The 19117-nt window shown below is 40.5% G+C and overlaps 1 protein-coding gene across 3 annotated transcripts in view; it reads left to right on the forward strand.

Annotated features, from left to right (window-relative positions):
• Positions 1-19117, forward strand: part of SGCG (sarcoglycan gamma) — a 44566-nt gene that overhangs the window by 14552 nt on the left and 10897 nt on the right. For all 3 annotated transcript variants that reach the window (XM_033843486.2, XM_019936426.3, XM_073794950.1), the window contains 5 exons: positions 4765-4959; positions 5575-5676; positions 7216-7303; positions 14304-14423; positions 17933-18005. In XM_033843486.2, the coding sequence (XP_033699377.1) occupies positions 4765-4959; positions 5575-5676; positions 7216-7303; positions 14304-14423; positions 17933-18005 (578 nt within the window). The remainder of the gene's footprint in view (positions 1-4764; positions 4960-5574; positions 5677-7215; positions 7304-14303; positions 14424-17932; positions 18006-19117) is intronic.

Here is a 19117-nt window from a genome sequence, read left to right on the forward strand (position 1 = left end):
GGAAGAAGTTGTTGCCATGGAGACCGTACCTAAAACCCAGCCTCACCTTTGTGACTATTTTAACTCTATTGTAAACATTCGCAGTGAGTTTTACATGTGAAACATCTCTGAAAAAGCACACTGTCAAGAAGCCTGATAGACCACTTGAGTTGGTCAATTGACCAACTGATCGTTGATGGGTGGACAGAATTGATCAAATCACAGAGCTAAGAAGGCATGACTTTGGAACTCAGTCTGGTTTATATGGTAGCGAAAGGGAAATACCTAAGATAGTATGGTTGAAAAGCAAAGGTAGGAACAGTGCTTTTCTGATCCTAATTTCCTCCCAAATCCAACTCATCTATCAAGGTAGAACTTCATGTGATCTTGAACCTTAAAATACACTGTTGAAATACAGAGTGCTAATGGATGAACATTCCTAGTAGAAAATGAAGTAGTGTGATGGTCACTGAGATGTGAAATGCAGGAACTGTCGGCCTATAAACTATGACCTATGCATCAGTCACATCATTATGGCCATAAAAGGGCCAGGAAAATAGCAATGTGTAAATCTGTTATTTTCCCCTTTTGCTCTGTGGGTTCTGGTTATTTTCCTAGCAGTTTATGGAGTTTCTGTTAAAGTGGGTATGAGACACATATGAAGTGTGGTAAAGATGGAATGATTTCGGTTTTCAATCATAACATTGGACCTAGACGTGGGGACCTATTCCACAGATACATCGTAAATGAGAACATACTTCATTCTGCCTGCCTGCCTTTAACAAATACGTATAATTGAGTCCCTACTCAGTTCCAGGCACTGCTGTAGGTGCTGGTTATATTGTGGTGAACAAAACATCCTTATTTTGGCCTTATTTCCACCAACTTCAACTTCTGGACCTTGATATTACCCTTTAGTCAAATACTATATAAGGACTTGGTAAAAGCTTCAGATTTCTGAGTTTCTTTAATAAAACCAAGAATAAAACACTAAGAAAATATATTTGAATTGCCCATCTCTATAAATTTAACACTGCTTTAAAATAAGCCTCTATCTGAACTAAGCAAACATGCCTTTTAAAACCACAGTTTTGGGCTCCCCTGGTGGCGCAGTGGTTGAGAGTCCGCCTGCCGATGCAGGGGATACAGGTTCGTGCCCCGGTCCGGGAAGATCCCACATGCCGCAGAGCGGCTGGGCCCGCGAGCCATGGCCACTGAGCCTGCCTGTCCGGAGCCTGTGCTCCGCAACAGGAGAGGCCACAACAGTGAGAGGCCCGCGTACCACAGAAAAAATAAAAATAAAAAATAAAATATAACTGAACTCATTTCTGAGGAGTCTGTTTAGTTCTTTTTCAAACCCACCTTTTTAAAAAATCCTTTTGTATTAGTTCCTTTTGAGCATCAACCATGTATTTATCATTTCCGTGTCTCAAACTCCTGGCAACAGCCTATCCAGACCAGGCATTCAGTAAATGTTAGTTAAAATTAACAATGTCATTTAACAACATTTATGTAGTGGACGCTGTATTCAGTTACTATACTACGTACTATGACAAGAATCAAAGAATGTAGAAGGCAGAACTTCTATCCTTAAGATGGTTTTATTTTAGATAATAAATAGGTAACCATGAATTCAGAGCATATGAAAACTTATATTTTTGCAAAATATACTATAATGTTCCATGTCTGGAGCCTTACGCATTAAAATATTGATAACTATATTTAGAGAGAAGCATTTAAAGCTAATCAAAATTAAGGATACCATCAACATACTTTAAAGATGGTTAACAGGGAAAGGGGTGGGAAAATTTTTAGTTAATTTATTTTTGGCTGTGTTGGGTCTTCGTTGCTGCGCGGGCTTTCTCTAGTTGCGGCGAGTGGGGGCTACTCCTCATTGCGGTGCGCGGGCTTCTCATTGCGGTGGCTTCTCTTGTTGCGGAGCACGGGCTCTAGGCGTGCGGGCTTCAGTAGTTGTGGCACGTGGGCTTCAGTAGTTGTGGCTCGTGGGCTCTAGAGTGCAGGCTCAGTAGTTGTGGCGCACGGGCTTAGCTGCTCCGCAGCATGTGGGATCTTCCCGGACCAGGGCTCGAACCCGTGTGCCCTGCGTTGGCAGGTGTATTCTTAACCACTGAGCCACCAGGGAAGTCCCCATAAATTGTTTTTGAAATAAAGGAGCCTATGAAAATAATTTTTGCTCAAGATGTAGTAAAACTCAAAATTATTTACCTTGGAGTATAGATTTTTAAGTTCTAACATAAAATGTTATCTTATTAATTTTTTGTCAAGGGTCTGTAAGTAGATCTTAAAGCATGATGCGTAACGCGTTGTTCCAGAGCAGTTTCTTGCCAGTGTGAATACTAATACTTTACAGTTATCTGACCTCGGAGTGGTAAAGAATGGGTGTCCTTTCCAATGCTAATTTTAACACATATCTGAAGGAACCTAGCTGAACCTGATAGCCTCTGAAAGTCTGTAACAGAAAAAATTGAATATACAGTGTCAAATAAAAATGGAAGCCACCATGAGTCACCGTTCGAATATAAGCTAATAATTTGTTAAAATAACAACGTCCACTTTTTAGAAAAAAAAAAAACTGGAGCTGAGTGTTCTGCCTCATCATTTTCAATCATGCCTGTCTAGAGTAAGATCCTTGTTCAGTGCAACACATCTGACACTGGTTAATGGCAGGTTAACCAAAAGGGTTAAGGGGGGCAATGATAAAACGTGGCTTTGTTGCCCAAACTCAGGCCCAGATGCCTGCCGCTCCAGCCGCCCTGTTCACACTTTGACTTTAGCCCCGGAAGGACCCATTCCATACTTCTGACCTCCAAGACTATAAAATAATAAAACTATGTTGGGTTAAGCTAGGTTTGTGATAGCTTTACACCAGCAATAGGAAGCTCTAGATAGGAACAGAAATATGTCGCCAGTGGAAACCATACGTGTGCGTGCGCGCATGTGCATGTGTGTACACACACGCTTAGAAAACTGCTGTTTTTATCGATCTGGAGCAATACTGTAAATTAATGCACTTGCTTTAAATTCAGATTCTCTGGCCACCCTTCCCAATCCAATCGCAGACTCTTAGCCTATCTTGTACAGAAAGTGTGGTTTTGCCACCATTATTTAGATGACAAGTGCTTTGAAATAAATATAACAGAGTGCTGTGTTGGGAGTGAGTGGGTGTCTGGGGAAGACTTCTTTGAGAAGGTGTCATGTGAGCAGGTCTGAAGCTGAGGAGGGAGCTGGCAGAGGGTTTCAGGTGGAAGGGATGCCCAGGAGTGAGTCCTGACCTGAGGGTTCACCTGGGCTGATAAAGAGTGAATGGGGCGCTGTGAGCAAAAGACCAACAGCTGCAGATGAAGAGGTGAGCAAAGGCTCTCACGTAGGGTCTGGGAGGTGATGGAGGAGGTTGGATGTTCTCAGTGGGGAAAAATCACGGGAAGGTGTGAAACTGTGGAGTGACAGGCGCTGACCTACATTTCACATGTCTGCTTGTGGGTGGAGAGGGGTTTCCAGAGGGGAAGGAAGGGAAGCAGGTTTGCAGTGGTGCAGATGACAGTTCGCAGTGGCTGGCACCAGCGCGGTAGCCGTGGCAATGGAGAGAAGTAGACAGATTTGGGATGCAGGTTGAAGGCAGAGCTGATGTGGGGCTGTGTGGGTGGTGATGGACTTTCTAATCCAAAAAAAGACTGGAGGGGTCAAAGGTGAGTGAGTGAAGAATGCCCTCATGAAATTGTTAACCCCTTAGGTTTTGAATAATGCAGATTGTCAGTCCTGAGTGTTTGAAAATGCTGAGCGATGAATAGCACCATTTTATACAATCAGCTAGAACACGGGGAAATGTTTGGTTGGAAAGAAATTTATAGAATTATTTTGACCATAACATTTTAAATAAGGACAGCTCCAAATCACTCCTAAAAATAAATGCATAAAAAACCTCAGAGGAGAATATTTTATATGATTCATCATTTTGCTACATTTACAATCAGAAAAGTCATCATAATTTCTAATCTTAATTTAAACAGTTAAAACCATGTTCTTTTTTTCTTTGTGGAAAGGGGAAAATTGAGCAACTTTTAAAAATCTCTTCATAGAGTTGAAATTGTTACTAAAACTCTTAACCTCATTTACATAAAACAGGGAATGTTTGTAAACATTTGTACACGTGCACATTTTGATCTTTCTTGAACTAGGTCAGTACTTGGGAGCTTAATTATAGGCCAGAGTTGGTGTGGTAGGTATCTTGAAAAGAGCCTTTTTAATTCTGAATAATTTAGTAGCTGAAGGAAGATGTAATTTAATCATTTGGCACAAAATTGAGTAATTGGATTTTTTCTTCAGAAGGCTCTTGGGTACCAGCTTGATTTTCCTCCCACTGAATCTTTTAAGAATGTGATAACTGGATTGTTGTAGGTTGGTGCTTCAATTGCAAGCTTAATCTTGCAGAATTTTGAAAGCTGTATATGTATTGATTTTATTGATCAAAATCTGAAAATATAATCACTGGATTTCAAATGAATTTGTCATATCTAAATACATTGCATGACAGATTATCGCTGTGGTTGAAATACAGTGACATGTTTCAAAGTAATCGCCAATGCTCATTTTAAACATCACTAATTTGGGAAATTTGTTATTGGGGTAAAAAGTATTTTGTGGGACTAATGGTCAATCAATATTGACAAATCTTTCTGGCCATGTGTCTCTCCCTCTCTCCCTCTACCCTCCTCCCCCCTCCCCCCTCCCTTCACCCCCCCTCCCTTGCCCCCCACCCGGTGGCAGATGGTACGTGAACAATACACCACGACCACAGAAGGCACCCACATAGAGCGGCCAGAGAACCAGTCTGTCTACAAAATCGGCATCTATGGCTGGAGAAAGCGTTGCCTCTACTTATTTGTTCTTCTTTTGCTCATCATCCTCCTTGTGAATCTTGCTCTTACAATTTGGATTCTTAAAGTGATGTGGTTTTCCCCAGTAAGTATTTTTTTTCCTGATAAACATGTTCTTGTTTTGTTTGTGCGGTCACTTCAACCACATTGTATCAACAGAAGCTTCCTTTCATGCAGTTAATGTTGGTTTCCTGTCTGGATCAGAATTTTCAGTAGCAAAAAATAATATAACATTCACTTTTCTTTTTTACCTTTTTTAAATAATTTCACTGCGAACTGTAGCGTGTTGGTTTTCATTGCAGTGCTGTATCCTGGTTGTGTTGGTGGCTGCCCGAATCTGTACGTATGTTAAAACTCATAGAGCTATAAGCCTGAAGAGTCCATTTTATTGCATCTTAATTTTTAAAAAATTTTAAATAGTAATGGTAAGATTTTTTTTTTCTGACATGTTGGTGGGCTCTTGCATGTTTGTTATAAAGTGATTACTTAAATCTTATATGCATTTCCTAAATAGTCCTTTGTATTTACACAAGATGTAATAAAATACTGAATATTGAATAAAAACCACTAAAGTTTTAAATAAAGTGTTTAAGAGAAATACAATAAAGTGCGGATAGGAAATCTATGAAAATGCATACATGATTTAAGTTGATACTAAAAGAAGTGAAGAAGAAAGCAATAACAAATCTCTTTTGAACAGACAGGGATGGGTCACCTGCATGTTACAGAAGATGGACTTCGCCTGGAGGGGGAATCGGAGTTTTTATTCCCACTGTATGCCAAAGAAATACACTCCAGAGTGGTAAGCAGATGAGGACACGTTTAAAGAATTTGTGTTTCATGAGAAATAAATAATGGTGAAACACAGAAAGTTTGCTTTTCTGATGAAAGGTGTGCACGCGTCGACACTGCATGTTTCCCTGGCCACGTGCCTTGGGTGGGCCCTAGCGAGTGACCCCCATGGTCACACCCAAAACCTTGCCTGGAAACCCCCAGCCCCGCCCCAGCGGATTTCTGCTTACATCTCATTGACCAGAATTGTATCACTTGGGTCTCCCTCCCTGCAGGACAGGCTGAGAAAGCATTTAGCCTTTGCAGCCCCTGCGGCGGAAGCCAGAAAAAGAATAGTGTTGGAGAGCATCCGTTGGATCAGACGACCAGAGTGGTTCCTGGGACAACTTATTGTCTAGGCCCGGGAGTGGGCCTCACAGCTCTGACCTGGGCCATGTCCTCCCTTTCAGGGAAAATGATAAAAAAAAAAAAAAAAGAGCCTGGAAGTTGGTGCCTGAAGACGGTTCCGTCATGGAACTGTCCCTCGCTGGCTGTTACTTTGGGAAAGCCGTCATTTAATCTCTTTGAGCTCAATTTCCTCATCTGTATGTGAGGAGTAATGCTACCTCCTTCAAAGTGTGGAGATAAAAGGAGAGGCTGGATGGTAAAAATCGCTGGTGAATTTTTAGCTCTTATTATCATGCTGGTTATTTCAAAACACAGCAAAAACAAGTAGTAAGGTCACGCCATTGGATGAAAGGTGAGACAATGGCAAATCCATCTGCTTCCACACAGCAAGCTGGAGAATTTCTGACGTGCTAGCGTTCCAAAGCACTCCTGAAACTTCTTTCCTTCTGAAAAATCGTATTATACCCCCCAACTTGGGAAGATATTTGGTTCCCTGTGAGTGACATAAACCCACCTGAATCCAGTAGCCAAGTTACTGCGTTTCTTTTGAAGAGAACTGTTACAGAAGAGCCAGCAATCTTCTGTGAGACAAAGCCTCCGCTCAGACTATGACCCCACTTACGTGCTCACAAAGCCACTGTATCTTCCAACAAAAAGCTCTAAAAACGTAGGCATCCAACAGATTTTAAAAGCTCTTTTGAAATTGTGAGAAGCCTTTGGCGTTTTGAAGATAATATGGTATTTATTTATAGAAGAGCTAACCGCTCTCTGATTTACCTTTTAAACATATATCATGTCCTGGACATAAATTATGAGAAATGAAATTTTAATCCCTTGGAAACGACAAAACACTGATTAAAACTTCATTGTTTCAGCTCTTCGCCTTGAGAACGGACTTGGTCCATTGTAACCAGTGCACACAGGCTCTGTAAACCCAGGAGGTTATTATTATATTTTGTGGGGGAAAAAAAATAATGCATTCACCCCCTTCACACAATATAATCCAAGTTTAAACAATAGTTTTAGCCACAAATTGATAGGTTCACAGGATCTATGACATGGGGGAAATTCTTTCGTATAAATCCTCAATTTATATACAAATTCAAAGGTCTAGTCATTTTAAATAGTCTGTATTTGGCTAACATTGTAAATCTGTTCTTAGGACTCATCTCTGCTTCTGCAGTCCACACAGAATGTGACTGTAAGTGCACGCAACCCGGAAGGAGGAGTTACAGGCAGGTTAAAAGTGGGTGAGTCCAGCCTCATAACAGTGCTTTGCGTGTGTGTGGTCCATGAACAGTTGTGCTGAATGCATCCATTTGTTTCTTTTTTCTTCTAGAGAATTCAGAGTTATTTATGAGCAATCAAAGTATGAGTTTTCTACATATCATGCTGTGTGGGCCACGGAGACTAGTTCGGGTGGTGGGAGGACAGTCTGAAGTACTTTAAGTGAAGTGATTTTGGTTCCAAGAAATAAGAGGACCATTTAAGGTAGTACAAGAAACAATGATTGTTGGCAGGATACAAAATAATCTCACAGAGACTGAGGAAAGGAAACAAAGGAGCTGCCCTCAAGAAAAGAAAGACCAGGGCCGGAGAATCAAAGTATTCATCCTCTCTCTCCCTCTCTCCCCCTCCCTTTCTCCTTCTCTCTACCATGTTCCCCTCCTTTCCATGAATCTCTGTCCATGATTTTCACTTGGTAGCGTGGTTGCACCGGTTCTAACTCTACAGGACTCTCTGGTTCTTCATCCGATTGGCTATAGTTCTCAACACCAGCCAACTTGGTCTTCAATGTCATGAATTCTCAATTCACAGCAAAGTACTCTAATTGGCCCAATTACTCTGTTCAACCAACTGCCCTTAGCTGAGCCACGTACACCCATCCGATCAGCTAAGACCAAAGAATATGGTCACGTGGGAGAGAGGTCCTTTGGAATTGAGCGCAGAGAGCAAAAGGATTAGAAAGAAAGAATATCGATGGAAGAAATAACAAAAGAGCAAACAGCTGGTGAAAGGAATATACCTTCTCTACACCATCAACACTTTATAGATTTGCTAAATCTAAGAAATTGGATGGCTCTCCAGATTATGGGGAAATAGATGACAAGTGTACTACCAACACAGGCAGGCAGCGCTCCGTGTCCCCCTTTCTCAACGGCTGTTGTTACAGAACAATAATGTTACATTGGAAGGTACAGCCATATCTTAACTTTATGATTCCTTTTATTACAGTAATACATGAGTTCCATAGTCTGTGTTCTGATTTAATCTTTATAACTTTTTCTAAATGATAAATTGTATTTCTCTTTTGCTTAGAAGCTTGTTTGATCACCAAGTCCAGTGAAATTCTCAATAAATCTAGAGATGAACCTGAGCTTACACAGCATACATGTTCATGATACTTGTCTAAACCAAATCATATTTCTTTATAAATTATGTTGTATTATGAATTGTGTCTACCATTTCTTAAATTTCTTAAAAATTTTTAACTGACTGTAGCTTTTAAATGTTTGAGGGAGGGCTTCCCTGGTGGCGCAGTGGTTGAGAGTCTGCCTGCCGATGCAGGGGACACGGGTTCGCGCCCCGGCCCGGGAAGATCCCACATGCCGCGGAGCGGCTGGGCTCGTGAGCCATGGCCACTGAGCCTGCGCGTCCAGAGCCTGTGCTCCGCAACGGGAGAGGCCACAGCAGTGAGAGGCCTGCGTACCACAAAAAAAAAAAAAAAAAAAAATGTTTGAGGGATTTTTACCCATCTTTTGTCATTCATTCAACAAACATTTATTGAATGCCTATGTGCTACTTTCTATATGCTGTCAAGTAATTAATAACATTTAGAGTGTATAATTATTTTTTAGGAGTTCCAAAAGTAAAAGATTCATTTTATATTCTTCTGAAAATGATTTAACACAAATACTCATTTTCACATTTAATTTTTTGCTAAGTGTGGATTTTCATATATAGAGGAGTTAAAGATAACATAAATCTGTCTCCACTTTCGTGGATGAAATAATGGAAGCACTGAAAAGCTAATTTTCTCAAAAACACACAGCTAGTTAGTAGAGAAGCCAAACCAGGAGTCACCTTAGGACTTGCTTCTCCAACAGGGGTGTTTCCACCACCCTCCCTCTCTACACAGATTTCATTAAATCATGGCACACCGGGAACTGTCCTAGTTGCTGCAAATATGGTGTTGTTTTTGTCACCAAGGAATTCACGTTTAAAAGAAAGTTTCCCATCAGAATTACTTTAAACTGTTAACCTCAAATTTTGAGTTTTAACCTTAGTGTTTCATACCTGAGGTAGAGTTAAAATAAATGATTTCTGTTAAACCTTTGGTTGGAAAGCCTCTGCTATACTGAGAATCCTGAACTCGGAAATATTCAGCTCACCAAATCCAAGACGATTTTCAGTAAATGACTTCCCACAATCACACTCATCCCAGCCTCACACTTCCTGGGAGAAGTTAAATTTAGCCAATCTGGATATTAAAATGTGATTTATGTGAACTAGACAAAGTAATCCCATTTAATTAAATGAATAATTGTTTATTACTAAGACCACTGAAAAAATTGACAACCAATACAATCAAAGCCAAAAGTCTTAAATTCCAAAAGGAATCAAACATGGGAAAGCAAGCATCAGCAGCTAGCATTTCAAATCCTGGAACTAAAAGACAACAAATTGTGAACGACAGTGGAATCTTCTAGTTGTAAATGCAGCTCTGGTTACTACAGTTAATGTTCTCTTGACTTCGAATAATAGAAACCAATTCTGGTTAGCTTCAAAATAAGACTTTTTAGCTGAATGGGGTCAATTTTGGCAATTCCTATTTCCCTGAAATTTTCTGTTTCATCTAGGTTTTCAACTTTATTTGCATAGAAGTCCACATAGTACTCTCTTTTTGTTTTTTTAATTTCTTCCATTTCAATGGCATTATTTTAATGGCTACATAATAGTCCAAGGAATATATATAATTATAAATATAATTATAAAATTATATTATAAATATATTTATTGTAAATACAATATACAATAATATTATTGCATATTATATATATATATATACACACACACACACACACACACACAATAATTTGATTATGTAATACTCAAAAATTGGAGTTAGTTTATTCCATTCAGTCAATGACACAGTTCTTAATTCAGGCCACTCATATATTTAGGAGGTATTCAATAAATACTTGTTGAATGAATGAATGGAGGAATGAATAAAAGACTGTGTAGGAAGGGATGGGCTGGAAAGCCAGCTTAAGTGTGGGAGAGAGTTCTAGGAGATGGGGTGGGGGAAGATGGCCTGTCCAGGGTGCTCCAGAGTGGACAAGGGTTCAAGTATAAGCCTGAGCCACAGCTTTGAGGGATTTGGGGTCATAAGTGGGAAACAAACTCAAAATTTCTCAGGTAAAACAGAAGAGAGAAATTTAACAAAGAAAGGAGTAAAAAACAAGGGGTTAGCATCACTGTTCACAACAGTCAAAACATAGAAACAACCTGTGTCTATAGACAGATGAATGAATAAAGAAGATGTGGTATACACACACACACACACACACATAATATATATATACATTGTGTATATATACAGTGGAATACTACTCAGTCATGAAAAAGAAGGAAATAATGCCATTTGCAGCAACATGGATGGAGCTAGAGATTATCATACTAAGTGAAGTAAGACAGAGAAAGACAAATATATGATATCACTTATATGTGGAATCTAAAATATGACACAAATGAACTTATCTATGAAACAGAAACAGACTCACAGACATAGAGAACAGACTGTGGTTGCCGAGGGGGTGGGGGAGGGGTGGATTGGGAATTTGGGATTAGCAGATGCAAACTAGTATATATAGGATGAATAAACAAGTCCTACTATATAACGCAGGGAACTATACTCAATATCCTGTGATAAACCATAATGGAAAAGAATATGAAAAAGAATATATTTATAACTGAATCACTTTGCTGTACAGCAGAAATTAATACAACATCATAAATCAACTATACTTCAATAAAATAAAGTTTTAAAAAACAGTGGGTTCATCCAAGGCAATTGCTGTGAACAGCACTGGAGCCCTTTCCTGGTTATTATAGGTCCATGAACTCATGTGCTTGGATGTAACAGACTAGCCTAAAGAACAGAGTCAAGCTATACAGATAAGAGTCACTGACTCCAGGCTTATAAAGGTGAACCTAGATGATACCAAAGCATTAGTAGAATGAACTTAACCACAGTTTTATACTTCCAGTCCAGTATCTTCTGTGATACAATATTTGCAGCAGCAGAATAAATCTTTCCTTTTCTCAAAGGACTCTGTGACATTTGTTTTTGTTGTTGTTGTTGTTTGTTGTTTTTTTTTTTTTTGCGGTACACGGGCCTCTCACCGCTGCGGCCCCTCCCGTCACGGAGCACAGGCTCCGGACGCGCAGGCCCAACGGCCATGGCCCACGGGCCCAGCTGCTCCGCGGCATGTGGGATCTTCCCGGACCGGGGCACGAACCCGTGTCCCCCGCATCGGCAGGTGGACTCTCAACCACTGCGCCATCAGGGAAGCCCTAATTCCTTTATTTATTTCCCTCGTTATTTGTACCAAAGCCTTTCATTAAAAGTGTGATTTTACCAGATAGCTCCTTTTTTAATCACAACGAAAGTATTTGAGTTTTCATTTTTTTTAATTAATTAATTTATTATTTATTTTTGGCTGCATTGGGTCTTTGTTGCGGTGCACGGGCTTCTCATGGCGATGGCCTCTCTTGCTGCGGAGCACAGTCTCTAGGCGCGCAGGCTTCAGTAGTTGTGGCTTGCGGGCTTAGTTGCTCTGCGGCATGTGCGATCCTCCCAGACCAGGGCTCGAACCCGTGTCCCCTGCACTGGCAGGCGAGTTCCCAACCACTGTGCCACCAGAGAAGCCCTGAGTTTTATTTCTTAAAGAACTCTCCTGCACATGAGGGTGACTTACTCAGCTCTAATGCATGTCCAGCAAGGTTATAAAGACTAGTAGAATATTAATGAAAGTTAAAAGATTTAATTATAAACTCACTTACTTTAAGAGACGATTATTCCTGTGGTGGGCTTGTTATCACTTGGAGCACAGTTTCTTTTGAAGTGGAAAACATATTTAAACTGAACATTCTATGTCTATATTTTTTATAAAGTGAAGATGGAATTTTATCCGCCTCTGTGCGTTTGTTTGAGTACCCCCTCTACCTGGAATCTCGCATTCTCCCTTCATCAGGGAAACATGAACTCTTCCAGGTCAGCCCAGACATCCCCTTCCCTGAGGTGTCATCCCTGACCCCCCAGGAGGGACAGGAATTCCTTGTCAGGGTTCTCACTGGACACTGTCCATGGTTGTATCACGGCACTTATCAGATTGCCCTGGGACTGGAGTTACATGCTTTTTTCTTCAGTACACTATGAAATCCTGTAAGTTGTGAACTGCATCTCCTCTTTCATGTAGCCTCAATTCTTAGCCCGAAACCTTGACCATAAACGCATACAATAAATTTGTGCTGAACGGAAGAGACTCACTTTCCTGAATTTTCTTTGATTTGAGGATTTATGTAGCTTTGTTACTCATGAAAATTATGCAACTAAACTCATTTGTTGACTATTTCATCAATGTATATGAAACAATGGCTACAGAAAAAATGTCATTTAGTTTAACCACTTTCACTTGACAAATTCTCCTCAAATTGTTACATGAACGTCCAATAAGCTAAACAGTGAACTCTTATTGGATAAATTACTCCAGTTTTTTCCTCTTGATTCTAAACTCAACTTCAAATTCATCACTTAATGCAAATCAGTGTTTGTATGATAAATATGTAAGATAGATCAGTGACCCAGAAGAGGTAAATAGTGACACCGAATCACAGGATAACTGAGTTTGGGTGAAAGCTCAGGAGAGCAAAAATACAGGCAACTATCACAAAATAAAGCCAGGCTTCCTTAAGAGAAAGGAGATAAAACAGAAAAAAATGTGTTCCACTTTGTAACATGTGAACACATGCACATTTAAATGAAGAATCTTTGGAGGGTTCTGAGGCACAAATTAGTGAAAAAACATAAGAATATGTTGCTGACAGTATCCAAAACTGATTAATGTATTCGTTGAAAAGCTTCTATTTAATTTCTAGCAGGTACCAAGCAACTTGAATGAGTACTGTGAGAGACACAGGGACACATACACGAAATCTACAAGTATCCATTTCACAATAAACTTACTTTTCTAGATAAGAAAATAGAACTAACAAAAGAATGAAGGAACACTTGTAGTTCCTTAAGCAAATGCTGAACGCTATGTTCTAGAGAGATGAAGCCATTATGCTGCTAAGGTTAGAAGGACAGGAAACACAGAGAAATCAGAAAACATAAAATGATGGATACCCAACTGTACCAATGAGAGACACTGAACAAGATCTCACACGCTGAAGGTACAGTGTCCCCAGTGCCTGGCACACAGAAGCACACATTAAACATGTGCTGAGTACAGTCGTAATTTAAAAGCCAGTGGGTCAGAGATTGGGATTGGTGTATATACACTAATATGTATAAGGTAGATAACTGATAAGAACCTGCTGTATAGCAAAAATGAACAAACAAACAGAAAAAGTTCATGTGAAAGGAGTAAGCTTGGAGGAGAAAGTGATGCCCTGTCCCTGAAATAGAAAGAAGGGCTGGAGAAGACAGAAATGGCTGAGATGAAGGTGAAGGGCAGAAACTTGAGGGTGTGTTTCCATGGTGATGTCTGTTTGCTCCATGGAGTAGGAGGTGAGGATTAGGGCAGAGGCAAGAATCTGAGTGTGACTCATTCATTGTCTGCGTTAACTTTGGCCATTGAAGGAAGCCATTCATAAGATGGTCTTTCACAAATCTCACATTTCAGAACATAAAACCCTCAGTTGGTTAATACTCGAATACCAATTTCAGTAATCTGCGTAGAAGAATCATATTATTTTTGGCAAGTTTTAAAAACCTGAAAAAATTAATTTTTATATAATTCATTCATACATATATTTGATATAGATCTACATACATGTGACCTACATTAATTTTAATAATATAATAGATTTTGGCTTAGGACTTAAAATTTAATCACAGAATCAAAAAAATTACTGGTAACAAATCTTAAATGTTTAGTGATTTGGTACTGCTGGGTGCCATGGCATGTGTAACACTGCAGAGACTACACACCTTATAATAAAATGCTTTCATTCATTCTTTAGGTCCCAAAATGGTAGAGGTCCAGAGTCAGCAGTTTCAGATCAACTCCAAGGACAGCAAGCCACTGTTTACTGTTGATGAAAAGGCAGTTGTGGTTGGTACAGATAAACTTCGAGTAACTGGTATGTAGTAGCTCTTTATTTTTAATTAAGGAATAATTGACAAACAACATTAGTTTCAGGTGTACAACATAAGGGTTCAATATTTGTATATATTGTGAAACGATCCCCACAGTAAGTCTAATTAACGTCCATCACCACACATACTTAAAACTTCTTTCTTGTGACGAGAGCTTTTAAGATCTACTTTCTTAGCAACTTGCAAATACACAATACGTGGTACCGGTAGTCGCCATGCTGTGTATCACATCCCCGTGACTTATTTGTCTTACAGCTGGAAGTTTGTACCTTTGACCACCTCCACCCATTTTGCCCACCTCCCAACACTCACTTCTTGCAACCATCAGTCTGTTCTCTGTGTCTGTGAGTTCAGTTTTTGTTTTGTTGTTGTTTGTTTTTTAGATTCTCCATATCAGTGAGATCATATAGTACTTATCTTTCTCTGACTTTTTTCACTGAGCATAATTCCCTCGAGGTCCATCCATGTTGCAAAGGGCAGGATTTCCTTCTTTTTCTGGCTGAATAATATTCCATTGTGTATATACCACATCTTCTGTGTCCATTCATCTGTAGTAACTCTTAAGAAAAACAGTATCGCATGGAGGGCACTTCTGCAAAAGCAAATTGCAGATTTGGCAAGTTTACTGTGGAATATTTCAGGCCGATAAGAGAAAGTACTGTAGTTTGAATTTGTTGACTTCTCTTCATGGCATTTCTTTTGAAATTTTTTGACATTCTCTTAGAAGAATGAAACCTTCCTCACAAATCTTTACCCACTTTTTTTTCCCCACCATATTGTTTCCTTTTATCTCTTTCCAATTGGTGTAACCCAAAGGCTTTACACAGAATTAGAAAACTACCACAGCCATCATATAATTCCAACTGTGTTGGGAAAATTGCACCAAAAAACAAAACTTGATTTATTCTTTATGTCGTACGATTCCATAGTTGCTACAATGACGGTTAAGTTTCGTTAAATATATAAAATACGAGAAGAATATTTTTATAAACGTTAACTTTTCCAAGTAAATTCCATTCAAGCTTTTCTCCACCACGTACTATAAAAGTTTGATCTCTGTGTTAAATGGATTGATTTCAAGTAGCCTTTGGAGTTTCTTGGATCAGCAAAAGCAGCAGCAGTTGACAGCCAAGGAAAGAGGAGTGAGGAGCGACAGAGAACCAGGTCATCTGGGGGCAGAGAAAGAGAACTCAATGCTTGGCTATACACGCTTCCCTCTGGCCACTTGCCCTGAGCATGGGGCGTAAGGGGAGGGACTCAGTGGTCTTCCTTTAAGGCGGCCCCTCCAGATTCCTGAGCTGCAGGACATCCTGACCTGAACACACATCAAGAAGTGCTTTCTTGCCGTTGCCTTTGTCTCAAGAACTCAAACAGTCACGTGAAATCCCTCGTCCATTCTTAAACAGCTGCCACATATACTCTAGTCAACGGGGAAACTGAAAAATCATTTTTAAATCAAATTCATGGAGGAGATTAAACAATTTCACCACCCCAGTTTGAAATTGATCTCGGCCTTCGGCAGTCTCATTTTTCCCCCTAAAAATAGAATTGTCACCAAGTGACCAAAATCAGCATGTCTCTTTTACTAACCCCAGTCGCAGAACATGGTATTGGAGCAGCGTCAAAATGTCATCTTCAAAAAAAATATTTTATCCCGTCGCCAGAACTGGCTGCTGGAAGATGGTGCACGGTTGGGTACTTCGGTTCCTTGGTAGTGATTCGCTGGGCGGGGTCCATTCCCCAACATTTAGGAAGGAAAACAGGGCCCTGTAAGAGTATCCAGTCTCATCACTAAGGGGAAAGACACAATCTAGCAATAAGGCAGTTCAATCCCTTCATCCTTCTCTGATTAGCTGAACGGGATTGCATGTGCCACAAGTGACGACGTAGACATTCTGGAGGCACCCACAAAGCCACCCACAAAAGAGGACCTGGAAAGTAAGGTTTCAGCCACTGAAGAAGTGAAGGTAAACACAGCTGGGGAGTCCATGTCCCTTACAGATGTGAAGACGGATCTCTAGCAGCTGCTCAGAGAGGACCACACCCTTCAAGCACACGCTCAACACATCTGGCTCCGGACCCAGTCATGCAGCTCTGTGGACAGTTGATGACCTGCTCCATCAGTTAACAGCCCTTCAGCTGAAAGGAACAAAAGGCCCAATTAAAACTGGCTTCAACTCTAAGGACATACATGATCCCACAGGAGGTCTCCAGGCTGATTCATTCGGTGTTTTCCCCCAGCTCTGCTTCTCTCCTGACTTTCCCCTTTCAGTGGTGGTGAATGGTCCCATCAATTCCAAGGGTCACTTCCTTGTGCAGTGACTTCTCCAAACTTCCATAAGAGGACCTTGATGGCCTCAGGGGGTCTGTGCCCCTTAAGTTGTCCTTCCAGCCTAAATTTTTCTCATATTAAATTGCTTGCGTTTCTCTTTTTTTTTTTTTTTTTTTTTGCGGTACGCAGGCCTCTCACTGTTGTGACCTCTCCCGTTGCGGAGCACAGGCTCCGGACGCGCAGGCTCAGCGGCCATGGCTCACGGGCCCAGCCGCTCCGCGGCATGTGGGATCTTCCCAGACCGGGGCATGAACCCGTGTCCCCTGCATCGGCAGGCGGACTCTCAGCCACTGCGCCACCAGGGAAGCCCTGGTTTGTAATTTTGAAATTTCATTTTGTACTGACGGGTGGAGCCCAAGACAGGGGTGTGGTCTAGGCCAGGCCGAAGGACCTAGGTAAATCATGATGAGCACTTATCTGTGAATGACCCTGCTGTGCATAGGTTAAAAGTGTGGGCTTTGAAGTCAAATCACAGTCCGGCCACTTAGCTGTGTAACTCTAGGCAAGTTAATTAACCTTTCTGTTCCTCCGTTTCCTCTTCAGTAAAATGGGAAAATATACCTGCCTTGTAGGGTTCTGAGTACTAAGCAAGTTAGGATATATCACCTTCGAATCTCTGCACCCTAACCCAATACCCACACCGTGCCTTGCACATAATTAGGTTCTCAGACTAACCAGACAACTGGGAACATACTGATTCGTACAAATTAGAGAGTCAATTTTAAATATTCAAAATCTGGATTTTTCTATAAATTTCCTGATGTGCCTTAAGAAACAGATGACACAAGATACAATTTTTACACATAAAATCTAGAGAATGAATCAAATTACTATTACCGAAAATATATGGACTTAATGCAATTTTCAACTGAAATTTCTTTCAATTTGAGGGCTAATATTGCTTTCTGGTTTTAAAATAAGCCTGGGTATTTGTAACTGCTTTAAAAATCATATTTTGTTTATAGCCATCTAATGAAATCGTGGTATCCTTGGAAAAGCAGGAAAGCACTTATACCTATTTTTTTCCTGCAACTCAAACATCTGTACGAATTCAGCGACGATCAGAGCCTACGTGTCCTGTAATATGCAGTGTAAATGCTCGATTTGTGGGCTGCTGTTTATTTTACTCTTGTAAAAGCTTCCTCTTTGGTTTGTGTTTAGGGCCTGAAGGGGCTCTCTTTGAACATTCAGTGGAGACGCCCCTCATAAAACCGGACCCAGTCCAGGACCTTAGGTAAGAATTTTGTTCAAATATAAACAAACTCTCTTACAGAAGATACCTGGTTATGTGCTAGAATAACACATTAGCAGATATTACCAGGTTGTTTCTTATTCCATTAGTTGTCTTTACTCTGATGAACCTCCGCCCATAACAAGTCATTTCTTACAAAAATCCAAAGGAGGTTAGACGTCCTACTGTATGTCCCGTCCTTTTGTCTCTGAGCTCGTTACTAGCCCTGCCCCTGCCCCAGTGCAGCCTGTACTGTTCCAATAGCTATTCCTGCCTCCAGAAAATCTGAGGGACTTGGCTAAATGCAGCTATTTTATTTATTTTTTCCGATTTTTTTAAATTGTGGTAAAATACACGTATAAAATGTATCATCTTAACCATTTTTAAGTGTACAGTTCAGAACATATTTATACTTTACACACTTTAAAAGGATTTTTTTTCTTTTCCATTATGGTTTATCACAGGATATTGAATACAGTTCCCTGTGCTATACAGTAGGACCTTATTGTCTGTTCATTCTCTATGTAATAGTTTGCATCTGCTAATCCCAACCTCCTAATCCATCCCTCCCCCACCCTACCTGCCCCTTGGCAACCACAAGTCTGTTCTCTATGTCTGTGAGTCTGTTTCAGTTTCGTAGATAAGTTCATTTGTGTATATTTTAGATTCCAAATATAAGTGATATCATATGGTATTTGTCTTTCTCTTTCTGGCTTATTTCACTTAGTATGATAATCTCTGTGTCCATCCAAGTTGCAGCAAATGGCATTATTTCATTCTTTTTTATGGCTGAGTAACATTCCATTGTCTACAGGTACCACATCGTCTTTATCTGTTCCTCTGTCGATGGACATTTAGGTTGCTTCCATGTCTTGGCTGTTGTGCATAATGCTGCTATGAACATGGGGGTGTAAACACAGCTAATTTAAATGTTTCATTGATTCCACATCAGCCAGAGTAAAGTCCAGAATGCTACTGGGCACTTGGCTTGTGACCTAGACTCCTTGGGGCTCTCTAGGTTGGCACCCTGGGGCCTCCTGCCTCACCCGTCCTGAGACTGAGCCACTGCCGGGCCCGGACTCCACACTTCCACACACGCTGTCCCACCTGACTGG

The sequence above is a fragment of the Tursiops truncatus genome, chromosome 18 (genome assembly GCF_011762595.2).
Source record: "Tursiops truncatus isolate mTurTru1 chromosome 18, mTurTru1.mat.Y, whole genome shotgun sequence".
NCBI lineage: Eukaryota > Metazoa > Chordata > Mammalia > Artiodactyla > Delphinidae > Tursiops > Tursiops truncatus.